At 42.5% G+C, this 24,020-nt stretch overlaps 1 protein-coding gene across 9 annotated transcripts; it reads right to left on the bottom strand.

The window, feature by feature from the left end:
- On the bottom strand, positions 1–23,040 carry LOC131878243 (uncharacterized). Of its 9 annotated transcripts, none has more exons than XR_009372989.1 (5): positions 12,950–13,690; positions 3,798–4,241; positions 3,423–3,705; positions 538–977; positions 1–469 (listed from the first exon to the last, which is right to left on the bottom strand). XR_009372989.1 is itself a non-coding variant. In XM_059224164.1 (4 exons), exons 2-4 carry the CDS (start codon positions 4,130–4,132, stop codon positions 735–737), a joined length of 861 nt encoding a protein of 286 aa, XP_059080147.1. In that variant the 5' UTR covers positions 4,133–4,241; positions 22,746–23,040; the 3' UTR covers positions 1–734. The 9 variants fall into 9 exon arrangements, 6 of the variants coding, with proteins under 6 accessions (XP_059080147.1, XP_059080146.1, XP_059080150.1 ...); XR_009372991.1 differs by lacking the exon at positions 1–469 and adding an exon at positions 1,993–2,859 and having other exon boundaries at positions 838–977; positions 12,950–13,691; XR_009372990.1 differs by lacking the exon at positions 1–469 and adding an exon at positions 1,424–2,859 and having other exon boundaries at positions 839–977; positions 12,950–13,691.
- Between the last annotated feature and the right edge of the window lie 980 nt (positions 23,041–24,020).

The raw sequence follows: 24,020 nt of genomic DNA, 5'->3' as shown, positions 1-24,020 counted from the left end.
AGAAATATCAATATAGTTTTATTTCCTATCCGTTGTAAAAACATGTTATCAATTTGTCTCTAAAATTACACGAGGAGTGGCACTATCATTCGTAGCAGTTGTAGCAGGAGTAGTAGTGGTACTAGTAGTAGTAGTAGGAATCAAAGTTGTAATAACAACAGTTGCAATGATGATGGCGGCGATGGAAAAGTGCCGTAGTACATACTGAATTAAGTGCTTGCTTGTTTTGTAAAGTTAGTGAATAGTCGTCCCATTGTGATCTGAAATGTAAACTCTAAATTGGCAAGACGAGAAAAAAACTGTACTGATTTGAACACATGGGCTCGTATCCGAAGAGTGACTTTTTGCTAGTGTCTTCGAGATCGATCAACTCGATGAGACTGGTCCAATTTGGCGGTAGCTAGGGATTCTCTCCCCCTCTCTCCAAAGGGATGTCTTCTTGGAATGCAGACACTTTCTCCGATGAGAACTAGAACAAATATCATGACAGAGACTGAGCCCAAAGGAGTAAAGACACTCGTCCAACCAACCACCCACCCCATCATCATATCTTGTGACTTCTTGAGCTTATAGGGCAGTGCGTCTGTGGTGGTGATAGTGGTGACAGCCACCACGACATGGACTATACAAGTGGGTGGCAATCGAGGAAGCACCTTCTGAATTATTGAGCGCACTCACATTCACACGTGCATTCGTATTTGAGGATTTGAGTTCACCACGGCGCACTAAGGCTTCTATTTCATAGTCCGTTTCATGTCTTTCTCCTTGACTCGGAAGTTCTCTACGACATTTTTGCCCCGGAGAGCTTCGCCACCCTTTTTGAAGTCTTTTCGATGAAGGCGCATTTTCTTGAGGTTCTCCACAGGGACCCCTTTGGACTGATTGGCCAGCCTCTGAACGCCAATGTGAATGGGAGACTCGTCCGTGAAGCCATCGGGTGTGAGGGTACCATCCTCGCTGAACAGGTCATGATGATCCTGGAAAAAGATGGTCTGAGCTCATGAGATACATGGACACTGAAAATACATATGGCGCTTTCGATGACATTGGGAACGATTTGGGTGAATAGCGTAGAAATAGGATAGCTGAAGATAGATGTAAGATGGCTTTGGCTGTCGACATCCCTGCTCGACCCATTGGGACCTTTCAGAATCAAGAATTCCAACCCTGAGAGTTAATTGTGAGAGCATAAACGATAGAAAACCAGTCTTGAAGTTGGTTTGTACAAAACTGTGAAGATCCAATTCTCTTGGAACAAAAATATATTTCACAGGTACGAGCAAAAACGTCTATAAGATATGTAGTCTATGTACTGTATGTCGTAGGTAATGTGTAAGCGTATGTGCTCTGAGTACAGTATTTTTTTTTTCTTTTTGCTTGAAGTGGGGCATCGAATAATTTGGATAAATGACTTGTGGCATACCTGTTTTATGCCCCGATTTGATCACACCTTAGTGGCCAGCTGGCAATTCGACAAAAGAATTCAAACAGGTCATAAATCAATTTGACACTCTGCATCATTTCGTATCACCCCTCAGCGATGAAAACGATTGCTTGGCTCATAACGAGGAACATTAAATATTGGAGTACCAAGGTGGGAAAGGTGTGTGTGTGAAAAGAAACTCATTGGCCTTAGATACGTACTCGGTACGAAGAGCTATGAACAGTTGAACACCAACAATTTGTTGGGAAAAAGTTCCTCGGTGATTTGTCTTGTATCGGATGTTTTGTGTACGCTTGTGCGTTGTACTCTGTGAATGTGTGTGTGCCATGAGCATACTAGTAGCATAGCAGTATGAACGTATGTAGACAGACTATGGTGTGGGAGAAGGAACGCAAGTGTAAAGATGGACAAACAGACGGACGGGCTGAAAGGCCGAAGCTCCAAAGCCGTTGTTGTTGTTGTTGGGAAACTTGAAGTGATAGAAGAGACGGAAAGACACAATCAAGAAAGTCATGGTGTCCTAGAAAGCGCGTGTTGCTCGTCCTTACCTTGATTCGATAGGCATGCTACGTACAACGCAACCGCACAACGGTCATGCAAACTGTGCCTATTGTACAGTATGTGTATGCACTCGAGTACTCATCATCGTTGTCGTGGTTGAAGTACCAAAGTGGTAGTATACAATAGTGTAGTATCAGATGGTGCAGGTAGTAGTAGTAGTAGTAGTAGTAGTAGCAGTAGCAGCAGAAGTTGTGGTCTAAAAGTTCCACACAATCAAAAAACAAGGCAAGCAAAATGTTTGGATTGGTCAGTTGGTCAGTGGCGTATATGTCTATTAGAGTTCGGCTTGGCATATTTTTTGAACACTTTGATTTGGTCATTTCATGATTGCAAGAGAGAGAGAGAACAGTGTATCGCTATACATCAAGAGGAAGGGAAAAGATGTTGAAGTTGTTGTTGTCGTAGATGTTGGTGGAGATGGGGGAGAGGGGCAAGTATTAAAGTGGGATATGGAACGCTTGAGAGATAAATTTGATGCTCCCAACAAAAAAATAATGAAAAAAAACAGCGGATATGGGGAACGACGTACTTTGCACCACAAAATGCATTCACATGCCAGATTGCGTACACATGCTGTCCAAGTTGGTCTGCATGATCTTTATTTGCCTTTGAACTGATCGTAAATCTCCTTCCCTCCTCCTCCCCTTCCTTCTCTAAAGCAATGTTTCTCTGATCCTTTGTCTGAATTTGTTCCAAAATGTCCCAGATCTGGGGGACGAAAATTGGGCTTGATTGACATTAGAAGAATTCCGAAATTTCGTGGGGGGTTCATGATTATTCGTGAGAAAAGGTGCAGAGGGGCGGATTGTCGTGGATGAAGGCGTGGCTGTTGGAGTATTTCGCCCAGTGCGAGTCTAAAACGAAACAGAAAAGGGAAAAGAACTGATTTAGAAAGAAGATCGGAAAGACTAACTGAGACTGGATAGAACAATAACCCAGGAATGGAGATGAAAACGGGGGACAGGGGGGGATGGATTCAGCGAGGATCGGCAAGCTTCAAGCTAATAAGAATAGTCATGTTTAATAACTGGCCATAGGGAGTAGATTTTGCGCTTGAAAGAAAATTCATTTTACATCGCCATATCAGCGTTAATTAGGAACTCGGATTACTTTTCATTTTACATGAGCAATTTTTTTCACGAATATGTACTTTGGGAGCAATCAGGGAACAAGTCGAGTGTATAACTTTTATGGCACAATGAGAACCTAAGGAAGAACGAGGAGGCACAATCGTGTCGCAATGATCTGTTGTGATATTAGCATTGGTCTTGAACAAGTGTATGAGAGCGGAAAGAAATTGGAAAGGCGGTGCAAAAAGACAGTTAGTTCAATGTGGAGGAGCAGAAGAGTAAGAAGAAGCAGAAGCGCTCAGGAGTTTATTGGTTTGGGTTAATCACGAGTTTCAAAGCATGACCACCTCTGAGCCCACGCCGCCGCCACCTCCTCCTCCTCCTCCTCCATTAAAACTTCCGCTTTGAAATCCCAAAGCGTCAGAAGGGGTGTGTCGACCGCCATCGCCATCATCTAAACCCACCACACTATCCAACGTGGTATCCTTGACGTGGCCGGGCCCCGGTGAGGTTGTGGAATTCTGAGACAAGAGATCATCGTCGTGATAAACCGGTAACCGATCTGAGACTTTCTCCAGGTGGTGCTTGACGGAAACGATACTTTTGCGGATAAGGAGAAGAACTATAAGTCTGGAACAAACAAAGGTAGGTAGTTCAATGCGAGATCTGATCATCTGGATAAGTGTGGCGCAAGAGAAAATCTGCTCAAGAATTCGACTCACAATGCGAGGATGCCCACTATCCATGCACCTAGGAGAGCTGCCAAGAGGTCTTTACTGGTAGTGGAACCATTGGACTCTGTGCCCTCTGCAAATAGCTCCCCCTGACGTGGGACAAGGTCACCATAGCAATAGATGACCTTTCCCCGGTTATTGACGGTCCCACAGAGACACGATCCCTGACACACGTAGAACATGGTCCCTCTGAGGCGGCTAACGTGCTGTCCAAACTCTGGCTCGTAGACATCGGTGGTGGTGATCTCACCGTTGAGATGATTGCTGTGCTGTAATGCTTGCGCCAAAGCCGATGAGAGTTGTGGAAGTGTCGGGGATTCCATGTGAGACCACGAGGCGAATGCAGATTCTGACGATGATGGGGATAATGCTCAGGCTTTGGCGGCATGGCCCTAACTTTGTGTACATTTTAGTCGGCGGAGAAACTCGATTCTGAAAAGACAAACGGGAAACCACGGTCTGAATTCGGTGACCACATACTCAAATCCCCTGACTGACCCATTCAGGATTGTTTGAGGTACTCAAGTCAGGATTACTATCAACTAATTGATCCATTTCTCTTGTCAAGTGGTCACATGTTAGGGATAAGTACACAACCTCTTTTCATGGTTTGGTCTACCGGACAGCTCTTCTCTGGACCATTGGGTCCAATGTTCCAAAAGAGGGAGAAGGAAAAGACTCGGCCAATGCCTGCCTAGTACTTCCTCGTTTCTTTTGGGTCTTGGAAGTCATTCCAAACTCTCTGGACCCTATCCACTAAAATACCAGAGACAAGCCTACCGCTCCTCTTTTACTCAGCTTGCATTCGACAAAAAACGTCCCAACCGAAAACCGAGACTTGTGCCAATATGTGCCTTTTCCCCTTTTCAAAAACTTTCTACAACACCTTTCCAAATTGAAAAGTCACTTTCAAAAAACAGAACCGGTAAAAGATGAAGCCAAGAGCAATCCTGACATTTGCGGTCCAGATGTCTCGTTTGACTTAATCCGAGATGACCTGAACCAGAACTTTTTCTCTCCCTAGAGGGGAAAATGTGGAAAGGGCTACAAAGCAATCTCATAAATCAGTTCAGGGGGGTCTGCTGGTTCATGATGGTCTGGGATTGGAACAATCTGATTCTATGCCAGTGTGGAAACTGCACTGTCTCGATCGAATCCATGTGTTTATCGCAGAATCTACCTGCCCTTCTGTATATCTTTGCATGCATTGTGCTTTCAATGAAACGCACAGCTCAAATAATTGAACGGCTCTGCCAACCAAGCACATCCCATCAATTTGAGATGGGTGACATGACGAAAATTTCTCAAAATTTTCAGTCTCGACTTCGAACAACCGAGTCGAGCCGCAATCAAACTCTTTCAGCGCAATGCCCCAAGGAAAAAATGGCCATAAATTTATGACAGCCAGGTTATAAACTCGACCGGGTTATAACAACAAATACAGACGAGGAAGCAACAAATGTCTTCAAGCTTGAACATGGATCTGAGGTTACAAGTAAGAGCTTAGGGAGGAGGGGGAAGAAAAGACGAAAAGGAAATTCAATCAAACCTTATCGATAAAGAGCCCCCCGGAAAGGGTCGAGCCTTTATGGGGCATTGACATCGCAAGTTAAGCTTTTCTCAGGATTCCTTGTCGCTTCTGGGTACATAGGAAACTTGGCACTCCTATTGTCGAATGCCTCCGAAAAATTACTAGCATCTGTAATTTGCCTCGAGCATTCTGAGCCTCGTGAGCTTTTGGCGAAAGGGAATTACTCGAGCTCTGATTGTTATTTGCAGACATAATTCGATTCAATCCATTAAACGAATTGGACCAAATTGCTCAGTACTCGAAGCACAACAATGGCGTCTGAGATGGTTCTACTCGAGAGGCCACTCGGAGCAATATTGGTTTCTAGTCACCCTTAACCATATCGACTGCTCGACGGGTCGATCAATATTTATAACACTGTTGTAAGCCGATTTCATACAAAAATCTCTAGAATCTAAATTTCCACAGTAGCGGAGATTATATAAGAATTTGCCAATTCCATCGTCAAAAGCAAATGTTGGCGAACTAAATATCTTCAATGGTTGTTAATCACACAGTGGATAAGATTCAGACAAATACCTGATAGACGTAAATCGGTCCAAGCTAACCAATACCATATTTATTTGTTGGCCCCACAAATAAAGCCGCTTTCTTTTGGGGGGTTAACCCCAATCTAAAAGAAAATGGGGAACAATCTTCGTCCACAGCTTTTGAACATTCGAACCAAATGTGAGAGCAACCCATATCATTAACAAGGCCGTGTTCAAAGGTTGAAACCCAATCCAATTCTACTATTTTCTATAACATGGTTTGCTTGCCACAAAGTCTCAATTGCAAAGAGATCAGCTTACAAATATTATAAAATTTGCTATAAATTGCACCAATTTAAGAAATCTAGTCGGTGCTTCTCACTTCAATCACTTCATGATGCCACAGATCAGGCGAGCTCTTAGCTATCCGATCGTTTCTGGTTCCTTCGTACCTTTCCTCGCTCAACTCAATCCGATTAGACCTGAGAAACCCAATTAGCTAAAGAGGCTCATTTTTCGATGGCGTTGGAGTCCTTTCCTTACAGTACTCACTTGTTGAGCCCCTCAATGTAGGAACTTTCAACAACACCACGTCCCAAGAACGTTTATTGAACGGGTAGAAACTTTTTCCCCGCCAATTTGCAAAGGTGAAGTCTTTCCTCAAGTGCCAAAATTTGAGGTCTGACCAATATTAGTATTTTGCCAAGTGTTTCCAGTCGATCCAACCATCTAGATAGATTCAGAGCAAATTGGTAGCCATTCAAACTCAACACGTTCACAGTTCAACTCTTTCAACTCTTTCTATCGAAACTTTGAGAAGATCGATATCTGATGGGTAAAAGATGATTTACGAGCTCCACACCCCTCTGCTTCCTTCCGAGCGCTTATGCAGTATATATGTAGTGCTGGTCCATCCAATTCAGATCGGTATCTCTACCTGAACCATGAACTCGCGCAAAGCCTTGGCCCACTGTCCCATCCGCCATTCATCTTACTATTTTATCCGCCCTCTCAGAAAACTTGGGTTCAAATAGTTCGAAGTCATAACAGTTTTGACGTGGCGGTGGTGAATGGACCTCGATCCAGTTTGTGTGTAGTGCCCAACGGAACCCTCGTGGCCACAAGCCACAACAACATTTCATCACCCTAAGAGCATCATTGGAACTTGGAAGAAGAGCTCGTAAAACAGTTCTCATCTTACTTCGTCCCCCTCCTTCGTTCTTTCTCGAATTCGTGTTCCTCACATCCTGGTCCAAGTGTAGCCAATGCTTCGGATGTCCGAGTTCGGCTCACTTTGGATTTGATTACCTCGCATTAATTTGCTGACGGTATCTGTCAGGCTAATGTTTCCGATCTCGGGGGAATTCATTCAGATTCGTTGCTTCGACATTCATGTTGAGATCTGGTCAAAAGATGCATTTGCGGAAACTTGGGAGGGAATGATTTAGTCTATGGGAACTTGTTTCCATTTAAACACGACGAGAGTAAGCTTTGTTTGTTGTGAATATGATTCAGTCACCACACGTTTGCTGGGAGTGTTTCAATCTCTTTTAATTTCCTTTCTTAAAAAGGGAAAAAATAGGTTTTGATTTTGCAAATTTTCCCTTAATAGTTCGCCTGTGCATGAATTCATAATGGATTAAGAAAAAAAAATATTTGTCTTTATCTCCGCCAAGATTTTATTTTTTTTTTCAACTTTTTCAAGAACCATTGAAAGGCTTTATTGCACTTTTGAATGATAAAATATTTCTATTGATCCAATTCAATGGACAGTGCACGAATATTATGGCCCAAGATAAGCCGTTGTTAAGATACCCTTATAAATAGCCAACCATGACTATTAGTGGGAATTTCTGCTTTTGTTACAACTGAGCGACCCCTTGCTCTTTTATCTTTCTCCTTTTACCAATTTTCTAGATGTCTCTTTCCAATTTTTCCTGCGATGAAAAGAATTACCCCAAAAGAAATCGGTTTCTCTGTCCGTGAAGCAAAATACATGCGCCACATGAACATACCCACAAGAGGCACGAACGTGCCGCCAGCCTCCTGGGCCACTTGGAATATCGTGGACATGAACTTGCCTGACGATTGATTTCTCAACTCTGTGAAGTGATTTTTCCACACGTGAAGTCAAAATAAGTCAAAATACTATACGAAGACGACGACGACGACGAGTCCCACCACACACATACTTTATAGTACTATTTCTCCAGGGAAGCCGTTCTGTTCTGTACCCGTACAGTAAGTAGTGTGACGTGCACTAGTTTGGCAACATGAACGAGTTCGAGTGCTAAATGATCGCCACCTAGATCGGTAGACAAACACACAAATTCACAAGCAAGTTCTGACACTCTTACTCTTCATGTGGTGGATGATGAAAGACTTTGAGACTTTGATTGAATAGGGATGGGTTAAACACTTGCAACGCTTTCAATGAAGGAAAGCGACAAGGTAAAGGAACAGTCTAACTTAATATTCTTTAAAGTACCCAAATCACCATACCACGAAGTGTCAGTTTGGGTAGGTGTTAGCTATTATCATCTGGTCATCTGTATAAAGCATATAACACGTAGAACAGAGCTGCCTTCGATGTACTTCAAGAGTCGAGAAAAAAATCAATAGCAAGAACAGTTCATTACTAGCATTATTCTCAACTCTTTTGAATCTCTTATTCTAGGGCCTATTCTATTTCAGTAATACTTTCTTCTAAGTACAAATATGTCTTGAACAGCATCGAATGTCACTTCTCAGCGATGTAGCTCTCTAACGTAAGGCATGAGGATTAGAAGCTTTCCAAGGTTTTTGCTACGGATTAGGCTTCTTCGGTGAAGGATGGGGATGAATCGACATCTATCTTGCTCTAATGAGTCCTCCATCAACAAACAACATTCGAGACGTAGTTTTTTCCCTTCAAATCCAGTTCAAAAGGGTTATCTATTTCCCTGAAATATCAATAGAGTACGTAGATCTAGTCTTTGTAGGAATGAAAGAACCGGTTTTGAAATTTCCCCAGCTTCTATCTTGGTCAAAATCTATCTTTTCGACTAATGGACTTTCCAGATGGAAACATTTGGCGCTTTGTCGGCTTGAATGATTGAAATGAAACCCATCTCACACCTCGTTGGGGCCTGAAGTAATCGAGACTGGAAAAATCAACAAGATCTCATCATCAGGGTCTTTAATAACCTTCCCGGGACAGCGAATCCAAGGCGGAAAAGTTTTAATGACTAAAGCTTTGAAGAGCAAAGAACAGGGACTGTCTTCTTTTAAAATGCAAATCTTCCCTTTGTGGAGAATTGACGCCAAGTGGTTCCAAGTCATCTAAAGTTAGATTTGGATCTCCTCTGAGACTGCCGCCAGTAATTAGCGACTATGACGGCTATTATGTTTCCATTCAGTGCTAACCGGTACATCTGTGACTCCTACTCCAACCCCCACAACTACTTACTTCTACACTCTACTGTTGTCCGTCCATGAGCTTACAAAGTCCGACTAAATTGGAGTTTTGTCTGACAAGTGGAGTTTGGCTATTCAAATTGTTCGCTTCACCTTGAAACCTTGACCCATTTGCTCAACAAGATTCTAGCCCTGCGTTCCGTTCATGATGGCCCATTTTGGGCAGCTTTCCCGGACGGGGAAAAATGTCTTATAGCCCCTCTCTCGGCCGTTAGTAGAAACGTGTTACCTCCGTACCTCCGTACCTACTACCTACTTGTGCTTCTCATGTGCTTACAGTAAGTACTGCTGTGATGTACTGTGCCGTACGTAGGTACATGAAGAACTGAAATGAAGGAAAGTAAAAGAAATACGAAGAAAATTATGTCTGGCCAAATCAAGAAGTGATTATCATTTCTCGCTATTCTCATAAAGTGTTTGAAATTTCCAAGAGAACTGAGGCTCCCACCGAAATGTCAAACAACTCGTTCGCTTTTCATAACACTAGACTCTAGTTGCGGCTCCATGGGGAGGGGAACAGGCAATTCGAGGTGACTTGAAAGGAGTTGGGATGTCATTTTCACGATAATTGCCTTTAAAACCCGAGGATTATGAGAGTGTATTGAAATTCTTGTTGGACCTGATAGTTAAGTATAGTAGCACTTTTATGGCAAGCATCAAATACTGTCAGTACACTAAGTACACGAAGATGCCAAGGACCACTCAATAATGGGGCTGATTTATGCTAGAAATAACAAAGCCACGACAATTCATCCGTTGGAACTTGAAAATGTTTTCTTTGGATCAAAGTCCTATGATTGGAAGTCGGAGTTTGGAAAGAAAACAATCTTGAGAAAAGAATTCTCGACATTAGTCTCATAAAGTAGAATCTTGGCTCGATTTCCAAGGAACTCGTAATACTGGAAGGAAACGACGACGAGGAAGTCATGGGGACAGCGAAAAAAAAATCGAAAAGAAAATTGAAAAATCCCAAGGCTTTTCCACTCAACTAAACAGCCAGACAATTCGATTCAACGATCGACTGAGCTGCGGAGAGCTTCAATTCCCCTCAGAAATGGATTCTAAAGACCTTCCTCGACTTTCTCGGAATGCGTTGGGTAATAATAATATCCATGGTTTATCGCCATGCTCATTGCCGCTAATGGTTTTATTGGTATACTTTTCGAGTCTCGACAAATCGTCGTTATGATTAAACCCGACTTGAACCGCCTGTCTGGCAATGCTCTCAGTGGGGAACTTCGATCATTTTTCACACCAAAAGGCTTCGCTTCCCTTTCCTCGAGTTCGCAACTGCCTTCTTATCCAAGTGAGGCTCAAATGAGAAAGGATGAGAGCAATTTTGCGGAAAAGATGAGAAAGAGAAGAAGAAAGAAGAAGAATGAAAGGCACCGACGCAACGGGTCGTTCCACTTACTATTCCAGGATTAGTCGTTCTCTTCTCTAGTGTCCCAAGCATTGGATCACCACCCCATGCAGCCTGTTCCATGTAAATGCATGTGGGAAATGGACGAAATTGAAGAGATCACAAACTCGATTTGCTACTGACGAGATTCGACCCTCTCGTTTCCCCCCCACAAAAGTAACGAATCATGAAATGTTCGCAAGTAATTACATCAGTTCCATTTGTTTCAACCCTATTTGGAACCGCCTTTAAAGTGTCAAAGCGGAAGGCTTGAAAGTGGCTAGGAATACCCCAATTGTAGAAATAGAATTGCATAATGATGTCATATTTTGAGGGTTCGTTCCCTTTCTTTCAATCTGCCTGTCCCAGAATGGCTTTTCTTTGTACTGAGCACCTAATTGAACCGATTAAAGCCTGAGGAAATATTTCAACTACTTTGTTCCTGTTTCGAGGAAAGATAAGCGCCTTTGTGAAGGAAGCCGTGAACATGGGGATCTATGATAGATCTAAATAAGTGGTGTTTACCCGGAATTTGGTCCTATTGTGCTCGTTTTTGAGCAGAATTCGTCCCCAATTGCCACTTGGGCAAATGCTTTGCTTGCAACCTGATTAAGAATCGGCCACAAAGTATGTCCCAAAGCAAGCCACGGACTTGCATCGTCAAGGTCAAACTACACGGAGCATTTCCGCTCGAACAAGAAGTGCTATTGAGGTAGCAGAAGAGGCAGGAATTGGAGCGAATCCGTGGATTTCACACGTGCAAATGCAATCCGTTGTACCCTGGCCAACACTGACATGGAGTGACTTTGTGTTCCGCGGCGCCCGAAGCTCGACGATCTTGACGTCTTAGTTGACCCAACAGATCAAGATGAGGATGTGCTTGTTGTTTTTGAAGCAAGTCACTTTGGGGTCGCACATTGATGGGTTCCCAAGTCAGTTATGATGAATGGCGAGCGATCCTCTTTGAGAAGGTCCAGATCGCCCTTTGGGGATCGCTTTAGAGCGGGCCTTTATGGACTTTACGGCCTTCGCTTGAATGAGAAATTACCCATGCTTTTCACGAAGCGGCCAGAGGAGGTGTAAACATTGTGATTGGAATACGGAACAAGAAGAAGAACTTAGGATCTTGGGGCGAGCAGGCGGACCATCCGGTTTCCACCAATAGTTTGAACAATATTCTGGTGGTGCATGTCTCTTAGGACGGACGAACTGACTTACTGGAATGGCCTAAATGTAGCCTCACTTTCATGCATTACAGTTCTGGGCTGCGTGTGTCTCAGTGGGCGGGTTCTCGTTAATAATGACAAACCAATGTGTCGGGAATATCGCCTGTGGAACATTTCGACATTGCAGGGAGAGATGTGAGATAGGAAAACAAGTTAATGGAGAAATTATTCTCGAAAGGTCAATTAGTGACATCATATTTTCTCCGTCAACGTTAATGGAATACAGTTAGGTAAATGAGATCCGCCCAAGTGGAAATGAACAAAACGCTTCAGAGGTGCTCACAGGCGTTTCCATGCACATATTGTAAAAGGAAAGAAACACATTGGTATGCACCCTGGTAGCACGCAATTTGTTCCAAGAAGTAAGAATCACATTCTCTCTCTGCTCACGAGATTTCAGGAGCTAGTGACCTTGGAAACGGAGCTGACCAAGAAACAGAAGGAATCCCAGGTTACCTAATTTACAACTCCCTTTGGAGATTGAGACATAACAATACGTACAAAGCACAGCCAGCCGCATCTCCGAGAATTCAGGCGTGAGCTTCTTTGACCTTCTCGATCCTGGTCAAATATCCCAAGTGAGTCTTAATCGTCCAAGATAGAATCGGTGGCAGCAATAAAGTCGCCTTAAGACTTGACGTCGAGAATTCCCCAATGGGACACACAATAGTATTTAAGTTGCCTTTAAAGCACACCTTCAGCGATGTCCACTCTCGAGCACATTGTTCAGTCCCACATGCATTTACGTACATACTAAATGGACAATATTCTCTGCTCGGACAGTGCAGCAATAAATGAAACCGAAACTCCCATGTCAATACTCAACGTTTGGTAAAGACTACGAGATGAATGAGCTTGGCTTCCGAATACTCGAATGAATTGTACGGACCGACACCGGTGAAGGCGGAGGCGAAGGACGTCAGCTCAATTTGCACACAAGCCTTAAATTCTTATGCAAAGTCCAGAAAAGTGATGAAGCAAACCTTCTAACTGACCTGTTTTGTCTGCCTAAAACGAGGAGGGCTTAGCTGTATTTCAGCTCATGTTCTTGTTCCCCCTTGCTTTTGTGTTTTTGAAAAGGACGAACATCCATGCCCCCCAAAGTCTTGCCTTCGCTGGCGGTGGACCTCACACCATTGAAAACTTCAGATGCACTCCAGATAGCAAAATGAAGTTTCACCATGGAAGTATGAACACTTAAACACAAAAAATAACAAAAGGTTGCTTCTTAGTCTTAGGGTTGCACATCTGATATACGAGCGTTTGCTGTCACTATCACCAATTTTCGATATGTGTTCCCGCAGAACAAGGACCGGAAAAGGCCTATGAATTGAAGTCGCCTTTTCGTATGTACGACTTGAAAGTGGCTTATGAAAAGACTGGGATTGTTCGCTCGGGGAAGCCCAACACCGTACTCCGTCCAATGAAGTATCCTATTCACGTAGGTATGAAAGGCAGGCAGTAAACAAGCCAGCACAAGAGCATCCTACTACCTACTACAGCCTCTGTTGAGAGATCCGACCGCGAGAATGGACCCGTGGGCGGCAAGACTGGGCCAGGCCTTCTTTCAACTCGTGTCGTCCGCGTAGGCGGCGTCAGCCTTTCACAGAAGCACGAGATGATCAGCTGAAAGGGAGAAAGGATCAAGCAACCACCGTTGAGACAATGGAGTCTGGGAAAAGTGCTCGGGTTACTTCTTGTTCAATGTGAGACTCCTTTTTTGCTAGTGGTCAATTGCTCAGGCCATTCAATGTGATCCTTTGAGTTTCATCGGCCTTCAATTAGTCTCTAACCGATAATGGTGTGCCACTTTTAAAGAACTTGGGGCTTTCCGCCTTTTTGTGGAAAACCCTGTATGAAACTTCAATGAGCATAGTGAATAGTTGTGGAGATACACGTATCTGAATGAGTCGATATCCCTTAACCGGATCTCAGATAAAAGACAGTCAAGATCTGACAGTGTCGTCTGCCTCATTCGAGAATCTACGTCAACTTTGATTCTGAACATACTTTCCAACGCGCCGTATATGTGCAAACACGGATGACTTTCGAATCGCTTCAAAAATAAGCTTCAAACATGTGGTCATATTTAATGAGGCCATTATAACACCGTTGCGGTCAACATCATTACATGAGAGCAATGGAATCATTTTTATACACATGTATGCATCATTTGGAGACCCAAGGCTGGATTTGCCTAAGAATCTGTTCAATTTGATCTGCAATAACCACGGTTTTCATTACCTACCTCTAACAAATTGTATCGCTAGTAAACAGTCCACAATTCTTCACTATTTCCAGATCCACGGAACCAGTGTTAGTCATATCTACTGTGTTCTATTTAATGAATAACTTATTGCTTAATCATTTGCCACAAAGAATAAATCACAAACTCTTCTGGCAAACTTTTCAAATCCTTCAGCGGTGAAATTCCAAACATTTATGACATTCAAATGAGAATCAAACCGGGCGATATTTACTGCATGTTTGATAGCGCACCAAAACTGACTTTTGCGATCATCATTTCCCATCAATATGGCACTAGGAAAACACATAGTTTATCGGGCTGATGTTAACTAGCTATAAAAGCTCCAATTTTTCTAAACTTTTATATCTTACCTCGAAAACTAACCATTTATCAGCCACAAAATAGTGAATAATACAAGAACTGCCCAAAACTAATTGATAAAATATCTTCATGAAGCAAACACAAGAAGCTCGTTTATGTATTCTTTTTATATTTGACGTCAAGGAAAGTACAAGCCATGGAATAACAATTTAGATTGTGCTATTTCAGCATGGTTCTAATCATTTCTCTTCGTTATGTCAATGTGGTGAAAGAAATTAAAACCAACAATAAATTTGACTTGCTTAATTTATTCTTAGAAATTGCACCTATTCACATCAAACTTAGGACATATTGAGACTATATTACATTTCATTACCATAATATTTGGCTTTTCACAAACATAATGAAGGTTAAAATGCTAGCTAGAGTCCTTTACTTTGCTCGGAGTTATTCAGGGTTGTTGGTTCGCATTTAGGCGAGTCAGACGTGCCGGTGAGCGCCTTGAAAAGCCCAATAATGGTTTTCATTATCACTTTTAGGCCAAAGAGTCTGGAAATTTTCAATTCAGCATGTGAATACATCAAAACTTTTTTGTGTCAAATTACTTTGAATTTCAGTAGCAGTAGTAGAAATTGCAGAAAGCTGTGGTGTGCATTTGAAGTGCGTATCTACAACTATCCTGAAGCATTCGACTCGAAGCACGGATTGCTGATGATGCTAGAAGTGGTGGCGGGAGAAACAGACTCTCATTACTGCAAACTCATTTGTCATGATCAACTTTCAGATTTTGGGTGCAATTTTGCAACTCCCCTTTGGAAATGAATTCACCCCCACATACTACATAGAGGAAAGTGAAAGTCAAAAGAGATGGAAATGACACCCGAATAGAGGCGTACATAGATATGGGGGAAAGGCATTCTTTATTGAATCCTTGATAGGGTCCGTTTCCATCCACTAGATTTGGCACGAGAATCAAAAAGACAGGAGAAAGGAGGTCCATTCATATTTTCACGCTTGTTTTGTCTTCCCCCTTGGAGTTCTACCTAAGTTTCCATTACCTTTCCATATAAGGCGATAGATGCACTTAGGAAAGTTTTCTGCCCTGTTCAGAATAATTGAGGGCGGTTTAGTTTGATGAATTAGTCAAGAGTACCAGATGAGCCAATTTGGGCCAAATGCTTTATGTCTGTTCCCCATGAGCTTTCCTTTTTTTCGGCGATTCGCTTGCCAGTTACAGTAGTTGCCTCGGTCCCTTTTGTCTTTTAAGTGCGAATCTTATTCATCACTCTTACAATCATTACTCGTCCTCTCTCTTTCCGTTTCCCAAATGCAAAACTCCGTAAGTAGTACCGCTACATAGATAACTAGTTGCAGAGAAACCATCAATGACAATGCTTACGTTTGTCCTCTGTCAAAGCTATGGCTTGATAGAAATATTTACTCTTGTTAAATGTTTATTGAAACTGCCACTCACAGACACAACATGCAAAAAAGAGTATATATGCATGAAAAAAAACGCCTAATATATTTCGGAAAGAAAAAAATGATACAGCACCTAATAGCTAAGCGACTATGCCAGATCCTTTTGTCAAAATTTGAAGCTCATAAGAAGAGCATATTCTGAACGTCGCTTTCTTGGAGGCTTTCAAGTACAATGGTAAAAACTGGCTCACTTGACCTTCTCTGAATATTGAACATCAGGAGGTGGAGCTTTGACTTCTGATTTCCAAGTAGTTAATTCTCCTGCATAAATGGTCGCACATGTTGGCTTTTTTCTTCCGCAAATTTCGTGCATATTCTTATGCTTTGGTTCAAGGGTAATTTTTGTAACAAATCTGGAGGCCTACTCTTGGAGCATGTCGAAATAAGATTATTTGAAATTGAGTTGATTTTGCATCTTATGAATCAATGCCATGGAATTCTAAGCAAGTTAATTTTTCAATTCCATGTTCTTTTCCTTATCTTTTTTGCAACTCGCGTGTTCTTGAACATAAACGTAGATCCTGCTACTTTAGTGGAAGTGTTCCAACGAAGAAGTGACATCCTTTAAACGGGACCTAAAAAGAGCATAAGAAGGAGATGAAGACGAGATGTCTGTTGGCCTTACTTACGGACGCTGAGATGAATTCATTGTGTCCCAGAGGGGTTCCCGAATATTCATGAGGGTTTATTGTCCTTGAGAAATCTCGAACTTACCGGGAATGAGGGATCAGGTCAAGCCGTAAAATGACCCTCATGGCGCCCGTTCTCTCTTTCTATCTCTCATGCAGTCGCTATTAAGGAGTATTCCACCGAGATTGGACCAATCAGTTCCCATTAGGAAACTAAGTAGGGTCAAGTTTCAGCATTCAACGGAGACGAAATGTGCATGCATGATCCATTAATGCCCGCGCTTGGTCAGAGGACAAAAGCCTTCCAGAATATTATATTGATTTTTCCCATCCCCAAATACGGTGGCACATACGTTCGTTCTACGTCAGTCTGAAACGAGGGGAGTTTGCTCCATCTCAATTTGCTCAGTGGGAGCGCCATCAAGAAGAATAGGATATGATCTGAAGAACGGAATAAATCGTGGAATTTTTGGCAACTGGTCCCCAACTCTTGACTACGTACTCTCCATGCCTGGAGTAGAAATCTCGATTTCAGATCCAAACTTCATTCAATGATCCGGTTTTCCGTGATCCATGTGAATAAAAGACTGAATGAGCGTCTCTTCAATGGAACAAAGGCCCTTCTTTCGCTAAAGCCAATCACAACCCTACTCTTCATTGCTTTGCTAGCGAGGATGTTTGAACCGTGTCAGACATGACTTCGAAAAGAATGAAATGGAAGACAAGCAACATGTGTAGTAAAAATGTGGAGCTTTGCAAAATAAAACACCTGCCCTTGAGCCTAATACTCTTTGTTGTTTTCAATGATAACAATCGTATAATGAGGAGATTGGCCGCAAATTTATATAGGATTTTAGCTTAGGACACAACAAATTGCGTCCCTACAACTTGGGGACCAAAAAAATGTTCTCTCCGCGATGACCTCAATCTTTCGTTGTCATTGTACGTACGTATGTATAGTCCAGTAAACAGTCCTGTAGGGCGGGCTTATCTAAGAAACTAATCGTCTATGCAAACACCTTTGAGGTCTAGTGGCACTCTCCATGCCCGCGAGCAAACTGTCCCATCAAAATAATCCCAAATATGCATTAATTAGTAATCTACTTCCGAACCCGCAATGAACAATACGAGCGCACAAACAAGTAGCAGTCCTACGAGGAACCTGGTGCTTGTACGAGTACTTCCTTAGCTATTCCGTAAATGCTGAAAACTGAACCTTTAGAAAACACAAGCGCAGAGTTAAGTCTTTTGGAACCTCAAATTTGGTTCAACCTTTTTTCTCTCTTTGAGAACAGTGACAGTCTAAAAACTCACCGAAAAGAAACGGAAGTTTTGAGAAAGTAATAACAATAGTTGATAAAAGAATGCCCAAAGTGTAAAACATTAGGTCAATTATAATGTCAGTACATGGCTCCGCTCGAGAGTCCTTGAAAGCCGGTGTAAAAGGATCGCATTGCTTTGCTCAACTTGATTTCCTCATGGCCTGTTGAACTATTTTGTAGAGTTGAGCTTTCCATTTTCCATGAGTACGCAAAACAATTTCTGTCAAAACAGTCACATTCTCCATTAAAATGAACAGCGAGACTCATTAAAGCACCGAGCTCGGCGCATTTCATAATGCATGAACTGACCTTAATTTGGCCATAACGCGCTCATCACAACGAAATGACTGAGGCGAGATCCACACTAATGACGAAAGGAATGTCCTGCAGATCCGAATTGCTGAGATAAAGCACAGCACATTCATTCATGAACTACAAACCAGCATACAAATGATTCATTACCATTACTTCAAATTAGTCCTTAGACTCTGTCTTGAACTTGTTTATTATGCTCGGAACGATAATCCAATGTCCTTTTTAGTTTGAAAGGATGCTTTTTTGATGTTATCAAATTTTGTCACCGAGCGTCCAGCATTTTTTGGACCATAAATCAAGCCAACTGAGCGAGTCTTTGTAATGAGTTCCCCCTCGTGGGGGGAGGTTGCTTGTCACGCCAGTTTCCTTCAATTGAACAAGAACACACCTTTTTCATGTTGAAACAAACGGATTAGATCGGATTACTGATTTTCCGATTCTTTTCTCTCCGAGCTTCTGCCTAGTTTAGAGCACAGTTCAGTTTTCTAGTCTTTCTAAGTATTCCTACGAAGGTTCTGTATTTGGTAAACGGCTGGCAATGGCTGATGTGATTCTCGTTTCTTGACGAACGTATCTTCCGTTACTAATGGTTGACATTTGTACATTTGTAGCAATGGAGATGTGACAAAAGTCGAGGTAATAATTGGCCAAATTTCTCAATGTCTGCAGTTTCTCACTCTGATAGATCGCCTGCCACCGGAAGCAAGGAACTCATTTCAAAAGATGGACCTTGTTAGTTTCATGCCATCTGCGTGCTCTTTGAAAATCTGCTCCAGTTTTCCAATAGAGGCAAGGCAATCTTCCTCCCTCTCCTTCTCTCTTTTCTTCTTTCGCATACATATTCGAAAGATTGATTATTTCCAACGGTTCCCATTCAGAATTGTTGATCCTCCAAAGCTGAGATGAGGTTTTCGTGGTTTGGGGGCTGCTCGTTCCCCTTTTTTCAAAAGGGAAAAGGGTTTATTGTTGTATCACCACTGGCCACGAATTTGAATATCAATAAAGGAATGAACAGGCCGAGGATATTGCCAAATCATTTTTAAGGAAATTACGTACCATTGTACCATGGTAGGGAGAAACTGAACTGTACATCTGAATCTTATAGATATCCTTGTCATGGCACGGAAGGACGCGTTTGGCTTCGATGGCCATTCATATTATGGTTTGAAATAATCTTTGCCATATTTTTCCTGAATACGCCCTACACTTTCTTGTACATCAGTCTGCACAGTTCATAATCTCCGATTCTACGGAACTTCCTAATTAAACGGAGACACTGTTGTAGGACTTGCGCAATAGACCTTCATGTGGTTTGTTTCTAGGGTCCATTGTTTTCTCAAGACATATCCGCATATTAGGTCTGCCAATGAGAATGGATATTCTGAATACAATGAACGAACTGCAGTGGGATTCCCCCATCAAGCTCAGTGTGGTCCAGTCCTTGTTCAGTGCTTGGAACAGGGACCAGTGTCTAAGGATCGACGAGGGCTTTGTTTGTCGAGGAGTAACATAACTTACAAGACAAGCTTAGTCACATTGAGCAACAACTCTGTCCTTCTCAGTCGCTGTGCTGTTCTGTGCTGTGCTGTGGTGGATACTAGAACCGGAGAGTGGAGACGCAAACGGGATGAATGGCTGCGAAAAGGAAAAGGAAACTGCCTAGAAGATGTAACTGAGCCGCTCAATCGAGATGAATGTTTTCACAGAGGATTTGATGGAGCTTAGGGAGGGATACAGGACGTCCCATCGACCACGTGCGATTGCTCCTTCCCCCTTGCTGCCCGACGAGTTTCGTCCCAAATGTTCCGTCAATACAGTTCTTAGTTTGGGCACGGCAGCTCGATCGCGACTTGCAATAATTCCGGACATTTTTGCGCCGTCACACTCTCATTTATTTCCATCGTTCTTTTGTTCCAATCGAGGCTAGTACGTATATAAAAGTATAGTCGTAATGATGTTGATTGAACCAGAATATGGCCAGATAGATACGTACGTATATTCAACCCAGTCCCGGCCAGATATCATATCAAAACGTGACGATCACGGACACGAGGCCAAAGAAAATAGGATTAATTTGCCAAAAGGCTGACATTTCGAACAATTTACGAGGTGTCGAGTAGAAAATTGACCATCAAGCCATGTTGTCGGAAATCGTCTTCTTGGCATCCGATGTTTTATCTCTTTTAGACCATCTCATCTAATGTATAATTGAGGAATGATGTGAGGCGCATATTTCACGTTGACAAGGCTGGAGTTGGAGCCTTTCTGTATTTTAGGGATGTGATCTTGTGGAGATTATCATAAAAGGGCAAACCAACCCTCCCACAGTCTGTATGCACAAATAGGGCTAGAAGGGAAATGACGATTATGTGGTCTTCCAATTTGGCCACAAACACTTTAGTAGCATCAAGCAATCGTCGGTAAAGTGGGATGGCTTTTGTCGCGGGATGCCATCGCTTTGTGAGTCCTACCCAAGTCATGCCGAGTAAGGAGAGACTTCCACTCCGCGTGTACTGCCTTTTGTACATGTACGAGTTTGTGCTAGGGCTGTAAAGAGTCATTAAGATGACTCACAAGACTCGAGTCATCTTGCGATCTTTCTCTGATTTTGTTAAAGTGATTTTTGGGAGAATCTGACAGACTAGACTTATTTTCACATCACTGGAGTTTTGACGGACGATTTTGTTCGACTACAGTCGTCACATGTAACTTGAATCTTGACAAAATTATATCATATGGTTTATGAGCCTCTACATTTAGCAAAAGAATAACATTTGTCCATTTCTGACGTTTCTCATTGATCCCTTGGCATACCCACGCTATTAAAGCTTCAGTTCTATTTACATTTAGCATCCTTGTCAAAAAGAGGCAACCTACCCGACAAATGAAGGCGTGAGGTAATTCATTCATATTCATCCATGGACTTGATTGAGACTTGAGAATGATCTCCATAGGCAAAAGACTCGAATACTTTTTGAACCCATTTCCGGTTCATAGAGGCTCGTAGGACTCGAGTCAATGTCCCAGGACTCGTCTACAGCCCTAGCATGTACCAGCACTTGTATCCCAGTGAGTCTGGATTACAGTGCAGCTCCGTGCGAAGTAACCCGTTCATCAACATGGCATGCACGTCACGTCCCATTTTTAGTACCAGACGGACTGGATTCTGTTCCACACCCGGCTGTCTTTCAGGATTTGGCTCAATCTTCTCCTTCGTTGGTTGGTTGGTGGTTGGGAGGGTGCTGTTGCTGGTCGGGGTTTCCCTCTCATTCACTGAAGTGGACTCTGTCCCAAGTCACACTCAAATATGGAGGGGACCGTGAAAGAGGACCACCATGACCACCACCACTATCACCCTAAGGAGTCACCAAAACCAACAACCACGCCACGTTTTTGTATATTTGGGCTCGTTTTGGCCGCCAATCCTTCGCCACTTGTCTGTCGTTGAAAAGTGATCAACTCTGGAATTTGGAGAGATGGAAGGAGATCCACAGACATCGCCCCGACTCAAGAGAGCAAGAAAACGAAAAAGAGCAGCAGGCCAAGTCGAAACACTCTTATTCCAAGTTTTGAACCCCGAGGGGCAATTGAGGCCGTCTTTGAATGAGTGTGAGGAAGACGAGCCATCGCCGAAAAATCAGCACCGTCACTCAACTGATAAAGTGGAAATAAAAGCTCAACGGAGAGAACAGCAACATGCCCGGAAACAGGACAGACACACTGGGTTGTTGAAAGTCGAGTCTCGATGAATTGTTTTTCGCGAAGAATTTGCATTCAACGTATGCCAAGTCATGCCCCTAGTTTGGTCGGAGGAAAAACTTTTACTTGTTTCGGTACTCTCAATCGCCAATTCAGCATCCGACATAGAAAGTGTACTCCCTGGATAGTGCTATGTACGGAATATCTAGGATTAGTTCTTGAGGAGTATCGAATTGCCCAAAGGCGAAATTTGTTATTCCACTGTCATTGAGTCGGAGGTCAAGTGCGCCAACAACAAATATGTCCGCTTCTAACTTGAAAAGATGCCCTTTTTTGCTAGTTTGGAAAAAGAACTGAAAGAGCTAAATGCAGGATCTTGTCGTTAAAGACATCAGACATCCATTTCCACTGCGAATGTCATTGATTGACAACAAACAGACCTAACAACCCGCTTTTATACATTCTTCGCCATCTTGTCCAATATTTTAGTGGCGTACCCCCTCTACATTGTGTACATTGTACCCCTTATATTGAATTAAGTATTTCGCTAAATACCGTCCAAGAATTATATTTAATTTCCTTGCACATAATATGCAATAGACGTATTCAGATTAGATCATTCGACACGTCAGCAATGACCTGATTGATTACCTTTCTACGTGATTTGAAAGCTCACTAGTGTAACAAATCCTCTTGAACGGACATGCACTTTTCGGCTTAAAAAAACCATGTCACTCCTACTATGAATGGGAGTGCTTTCGAGATTAGAACTTACGCTATTCTTTTCCACTTGGCTTGGGTCAAATCTAGAAATATCTTTGGGAAGGATCAAGGCTTCAAAGGTCAAGAGGGAGCCTTGTTCCAATAGTTGATTGAAGAAGGTTGCCAAATGCTATCGAGGACCAAGGATAGATGGCCCACGGATAGATAGTACGTAGTGCGAAAGGATCTTTGGCCCTCGGTTCTTCAATGACAGTTGTCATGAACAGGGATTGAAAAATGACTTCATAGATGAAACTTTGGGAACACGGAGGATTCGTGCTAGAAAGGAGACATACGCCTATCGTTACCCTTTGACAATGAAATGCCGTTATTGGAAAACAAGATAACTTCACATACTTGCGGTACACATAGAATTTCTAGGGGAGACGCAATTTGCACGTCCAAATGCCGGCCCATGAAGGGGGCGAGAGGAAGGGGGGGGACTGAGCTCTTTTCTTTTTAACTACCGCTTTCCCCCAGTTATTGGATGATTTCTTTTGAGGCGTAGTAAAATACTGTATGCCTGACATCTGAGGAAAAAAACATCATTTGAATGCTTGTCTTGAAAGCGTATGCTCTGGTTGGCTACATAGCACATTTGTTCTAGATACATGAAGCAGCCTTCAAATTACGCGACCTTTAATTTCTAGAACCAAAGGACTGATATGCCAATGTAATTGCCTGATGTTTAGATGGCCAAGATGAAGATACACAAGAGTTCTTGGAAAAATACGTTAGGATGCTGCATATCACATTTGCAAGGCGGCTTTTGGTTGGGCCACTAAAAAATTTAGTATATGAACGGTTTCATCTAGATGATCATTCAAAATTGTTTTAAAAGCCGTTGTGACTTGAAGAGGTGCTCGAGTTCCAATTCTTACACAAATCTGTTGCTTCCCCCAAATTCCATCACCTGAACACCATTCATTGTAACAAAATGCGACGAAATATTAGACAGAGAATTGCAATTTGAAGTTACTGTACTTTGAAACAGTCTGATACCTGGGAATCCTAGGATATACAAATAATCAACGGTCTTGGGTCTGTGATAGTTTTAAAAAGCGCACTAAAAGCAAGAGGATTCAAATTATCTACCCTATTTATCATGTAATTTCATCTCCAATGAAGCATGGTTATGATCTAATGGAGTTTTGGAGTAGCATTGTTTTCCTGACTCATCATCAAATGAAGTCCCAACGTGAAAATCAGACTCTGAAATTCATGACAGCGTTAAGGCCTGTTCTCTAAAGTAAATTCAACAAAAAACTGAAAATCGACTGAAAGACTT

Source organism: Tigriopus californicus, chromosome 3, assembly GCF_007210705.1.
Source record: "Tigriopus californicus strain San Diego chromosome 3, Tcal_SD_v2.1, whole genome shotgun sequence".
Classification (NCBI taxonomy): domain Eukaryota; kingdom Metazoa; phylum Arthropoda; class Copepoda; order Harpacticoida; family Harpacticidae; genus Tigriopus; species Tigriopus californicus.
The sequence above is the reverse complement of the archived record's forward strand: the minus strand, read 5'-3'. Positions and strand labels throughout refer to the sequence as shown.